The sequence below is a fragment of the Chenopodium quinoa genome, unplaced genomic scaffold (genome assembly GCF_001683475.1).
Source record: "Chenopodium quinoa cultivar QQ74 unplaced genomic scaffold, ASM168347v1, whole genome shotgun sequence".
Classification (NCBI taxonomy): domain Eukaryota; kingdom Viridiplantae; phylum Streptophyta; class Magnoliopsida; order Caryophyllales; family Amaranthaceae; genus Chenopodium; species Chenopodium quinoa.
The window spans coordinates 4,866-10,320 of record NW_018743290.1 but is presented as its reverse complement, the minus strand read 5'-3'; the positions used below and the strand labels follow the sequence as shown (position 1 = coordinate 10,320).

Here is a 5,455-nt window from a genome sequence, read left to right as displayed (position 1 = left end):
TTATTTCGAACAAACAACTTTGTCTTTACATTCGTTTCTTGGATTAGAAACAAACCTGAAATTCTTGGATTTAGGATTTCGTTCCTTTGCTTAGTTAGCTAGTTTAGGCTACTAGTTGGCTTGTGATCTTAGGAATCCAAACGTTTCTTAGTGGTGTGACTTTATCTAAGAAGCCTTTGGTTCTTTAGCCTTATCTATCCCTTGGTTTATCCCTTGTGTATTTCGAGTGTTACTCCAAATATACAACATTTGGCGCTAGAAGGAGGGGGGTCTAGCAAACAAATACCCAAACACAATACCCCAAACACATACCCAAACACAAACCATGGCCGACATCCCCACCCCCTAATTGGCAAGAATATGTCAATAAGGTTGCACAAGAGAAAGAAGATATGGAGCAACGAATGCAATATTTGCAAGGTCAGTTAAGAGACCTTTCTATTAAGTTGCGCCATCAAAAAGAGGGTTTACCCAATCATAGTGATGAAGAAGTGAGTGAATCTAATTTCAATCACAATGATAGACCTTATCATGAAAGAGAAAGGTCACGGCCTAAACAATGACATTAAGGCTGACATTCCGGAGTATGATGGCAAACTCGATGCTGATGAGTTTGTAGAATGGCTTAGAACGGTGGAGAGAGTGTTTGATTACAAGCAAACACCGGAAGAAAAGAAGGTGAAAATTGTAAGCCTTGAAGTTGAGAAAATATGCCTCAACTTGGTGGGCTAGCGTGTGTGCCAAAAGGGAAAGGCAAGACAAAGAGAAAGTGAGATCGTGGATCAAGATGAAGAAGTTGCTGAAACAGAAGTTTCTTCCCACATACTATGTGCAAGAAAACTTTTCCAAGTTCCACAACCTCGAACAAGGTACAAAATGATGTGTAAGCAAGATGAGAACCTTGTTACAAAAGTACGTTTTAAGGGGTCTTAGTGAAATCGTGATTAGTGAAGGGGAGAATAGGGGAACACTCAACCCTAGTCTCGGATATAACAAAGGGGAACACTCACCCTTTGCTTGGTGTAGTTAGGAATGGGGAACACTCAACCCACTCGTTCACTACGCAAGTTCCTAGGTTTGGGAACACTCAACCAAAAACTAACACTCTTCAAATTTGAGTTATCAAACTTGGACCTTAAAAATGACTAATTGCTAAGTCACGTTTAATAAACAAAACACAAGTGTTTAAGCAAATTTCTGGATGCTTTTCATTCATGCATAGTACACTATTTATAGTAGTGTATAAGTTACATAAAGGAACATAGGATTCCCTTCTACAATTTTTAATGATCATCCATCACTTGCCTAATTAAAAGACAAGATAAAATGCTAATTATAAGGTGATTAAAAGGCTCATATGACTGTCCAATTAACCCCTCATAACAACAAAGTAAAACTAATCAACTAAGCTTAAAACTATGCTTAAATTAAGGAGAAAACGTTCAGCAATCATGAGGTCTTCAAACAGCATTTTCAACGTCCAAGAAAACATGCAAACAACCCCCTTGAGTCACGCTTGTAACCTCCCATTTAAACCCTTGATTCAAGCTCCTTTATTCTAGCAACAACTCTCTAATTAAGTACATGTTAAACCCCAAGTAAAGAGGTAGAATAATCAGCCAACTAATGCCTTAATTCACGCCCAACACAAGCCTTGAATCACGCTGTCAAAATCAGTCCAATGTAACTCCCAAATGCATAAATCATGCGTGGCTTCAAGCTTGGAAAAACGGCTCATGTACTAGATACCTTCAACAAGATTAATTACACTAAGGGAAGTGTAACCATTTGTTAAACTCTTTGGACTAAAAACCGTGCATAGGATTGAAGAATGACTTAGACAAGAATAATCCCTTAGCACCTTGCTCAATAGCACCGTGTTGAACCTCCTCATCTTGACCATGGATAGTTGACCCTTGACCATCTTGGTCATCTTCCCCTTCTTCAAAAGGAATTGCCCTCAATTCGTCATCATCAAAGTAAGGCGCAAGATCACCAATGTTGAATGTACTTGAGACACCATATTGGCCTCCCAAATCTATTTTGTATGCATTGTCATTGATCCTTTCCACGACGTCAAACGGACCCTCGGCTCTTGGCATAAGCTTGTTCTTCCTTTTGCTAGGAAAACGTTCTTTCCTCATGTAAATCCACACCAAGTCCCCAACTTCAAAAGACTTCATATTTCTAACGCGTTTGTTGGCTTGTTTCTTGTAGATCTCATTTGCCTTTTCAATGTTTCTCCGAACTTCTTTATGGACTTTTAGCATGAACTCGGCTTGCTCCTTTGCCCCACCATGAACGAACTTGTCTTTTGGCAAAGCAATAAGATCAATGGGAACATAAGGATTGACGCCATATACTACTTCAAAAGGAGAGTACTTTGTAGTAGCACTAGGTGTCCTATTATAAGCAAACTCGGCATGAGCAAGCTTATTATCCCAATCTTTGGTACTTTTGCTTACCAAAGCCCTAAGCAACGAACCAAGTATCCTATTCACCACCTCCGTTTGACCATCGGTTTGTGGATGATGTGAGGTAGAAAACAATAACTTAGTTCCCATCAAACGCCAAATAGACTTCCAAAAATGACTTAGGAACTTAGTATCACGATCCGACACAATGGTGCGTGGCACCCCATGGAAACGAACCACTTCTTCGAAGTATAACTTAGCCACTTTTTCTGCATCTTCAGTTTTATGGCAAGGAATGAAATGAGCCATTTTTTGAAAACCGATCAACCACCACCATTATTGAATCCTTGCCTCTTTGAGTTCTTGGCAAAGCTACAATAAAATCCATACTAACATCTTCCCAAGGTCTCTCGGGAATTGGTAAGGGCTTGTAGAGACCTTTATGAAACACCATCTTTGCTCTCTGACAAGTAGAACAACGACTCACCACATGATGAACCGTGGCTAACATTTTCGGCCAATAAAAGTGAGCTTGGAGAAGCTCCAATGTCTTGTGAATACCAACGTGACCAGCTAGCCCTCCCCCCATGAGCTTCATGTATCAACAAACTTCTAATGGGACATTTTGGAATACATAATCTATTTCCTTTAAAAAGAAAACCATTATGTAAGGAAAACAGATCATAGACTCCATGGACACAGTTATCAATTATCCTTTTGAGTTCATCATCTTCTTGATAGTATTCTTTGATCAAATCGAACCCAAGTACCTTTGCTTCAACCATTCCAAGCAAATTATGCCTTCGAGATAAGGCATCCGCAACCACATTAGCTTTCCCACTCTTGTATTTAGAGGAAAAGTTAAATGTTTGCAAGAATTCGACCCACTTTGCATGTCTTGCATTCAGCTTCTTTTGGCCATGTATGAACCTCAAGGATTCATGATCGGAATGCAATATGAAAGGTTGTGGCCTCAAGTAATGTGACCAATGATCTAGAGCTCTTACCATAGCATAGAACTCTTTATCATAGGTGGAGTAATTCAACTTGCCTTGACTCATCTTCTCACTAAAGTAAGCAATGGGACGCCCACCTTGAATCAATACGGCACCAATACCCTTTCCACTTGCGTCACATTCAACCTCAAATGGTTTGGAAAAATCCGGAAGTGCTAAGATGGGTGTGTTGCACATCTTCTTCTTGACTTCTTCAAATGCCCTTTGAGCTTGGGGTGTCCATTCAAAACACGCCTTTCTTAGTACACTCGGTGATGGGAGACATGAGTGTGCTAAAATTCTTGATGAATCTTCTATAGAAGGAGGCAAGTCCATGAAATGAACGAACTTCCGTGAGTGTCCTTGGACTAGGCCATGATTGAATTGCTTCAATTTTGCTAGGATCCACCTTCACGCCATCACCTGAAACTATGTAACCAAGAAACATGACTTCATACAATAAAAAATCACATTTTTCTAGTTTCCCATACAATTTTTCTTGCCTCAAAACAGAAAATACTTGGAAAAGATGATCAAAAAATGAGATTCTTCATCACGTGAATAAATGAGAATGTCATCCAAGTATACTACCACGAACTTGCCAAGAAATGGCCTTAGCACCTCATTCATTAATCTCATGAACGTGCTAGGGGCATTTGTAAGGCCAAATGCATGACGAGCCACTCATACAACCCATGCTTTGTCTTGAACGCGGTTTTCCATTCATCCCCTTCTCTCATGCGAATTTGATGATACCCACTTCTCAAGTCTACCTTTGAGAAGACCTTGGAACCAACTTAACTCATCAAGCATGTCATCAAAGCCTTGGAATTGGAAACCTGTACTTGATAGTAATATTATTAACGGCTCTACTATCAATACACATTCTCCAAGTACCATCTTTCTTAGGGACCAAACAAAGCAGGAACGGCACATGGACTCATGACTCACGCACATAACCCATCCCCATTAGCTCTTCAATTTGACGTTGTAATTCCTTAGTTTCTAAAGGGTTACACCTATAGGCTGGCTTATTTGGCAAAGGTGCTCCGGGAATGAGATCAATTTGATGCTCAATTCCACGTATGGGTGGTAGTTCTTTAGGTAATTCATTCGGAAAAACGTCCTCAAAATCCTTAATCAATTGGGCTAACTTAGGATTTTGAGCAACAAAATTTTCGTGGGTTTCTTTGGAGTATAGTATGAACAACTCTCCCTCACCATCTAACTCCCTTTCAAACTCTTTAAGAGACAACAAGGATACTTCTTTTTGGGGTGTTTGTGATGGTGAAAACCGTGGGGGTGGTAAAGGGTGTAGTTTTTTCTTTCTCCCTTCATGGACTATGGTATACGTGTTGTGATACCCATCATGTATAGATCTTTTATCAGTTTGCCAAGGCCTACCAAGTAGAATATGACAAGCATCCATAGACACAACATCACATAATATAGAATCACAATACGAACCAATACAAAAAGAAACCATGCATTGCTTCCTAACCCCAGTGCTAGCATTAGAATCTAACCAACTTAATTTGTAAGGTTGTGGATGATTAGTAGTCGTAAGACCAAGTTTAGATACTAGGGTCTTAGACACGGTATTAGCCTCACTTCCTCCATCAATAATCAAATCACATACCTCGTCACCAATTTTACAACGGGTGATGAAAATGTGTTGTCGTTGGGGGCAGCATCCTCTTCCACACGTGCTTGTAAGGCCCTCCTAATCACGAGGCTAGTCTTCTCCTCTGGCTCGGCAATGCAATCATCACAATCATCTTCAACTTCTTCTTCCCCCTCCTCAAACTCATCCCAGTTGATGTTTTGAGTGGCCATGAGCTTAACCTCTTGTATGGTTAACGCCCTAGTATTAGGACAATCCTTCTTGTAATGACCTCGTCCTCCACATTTGTAACACACAATGTCACCTAGCTTCACGTCCTTTGTGTCCTTTTTTGGTGGATTACTGATGTGTAAACAAGATGAGAAACCTTGTTACAAGAAATGATAAGTTAAGAGATTCAAAGGGTTTTAAAGTTCAATTGT

General features: G+C 40.0%; 1 protein-coding gene across 1 annotated transcript; it reads right to left on the bottom strand.

The window, feature by feature from the left end:
- Positions 1 to 4,349: 4,349 nt before the first annotated feature.
- LOC110735842 lies at positions 4,350 to 5,206 on the bottom strand (the record flags this gene model as incomplete). Its single annotated transcript, XM_021916022.1, has 2 exons — positions 4,350 to 4,809; positions 5,049 to 5,206. Coding segments are annotated over 2 exons (618 nt in total), but the record flags the coding sequence as incomplete, so codon positions are not given.
- Between the last annotated feature and the right edge of the window lie 249 nt (positions 5,207 to 5,455).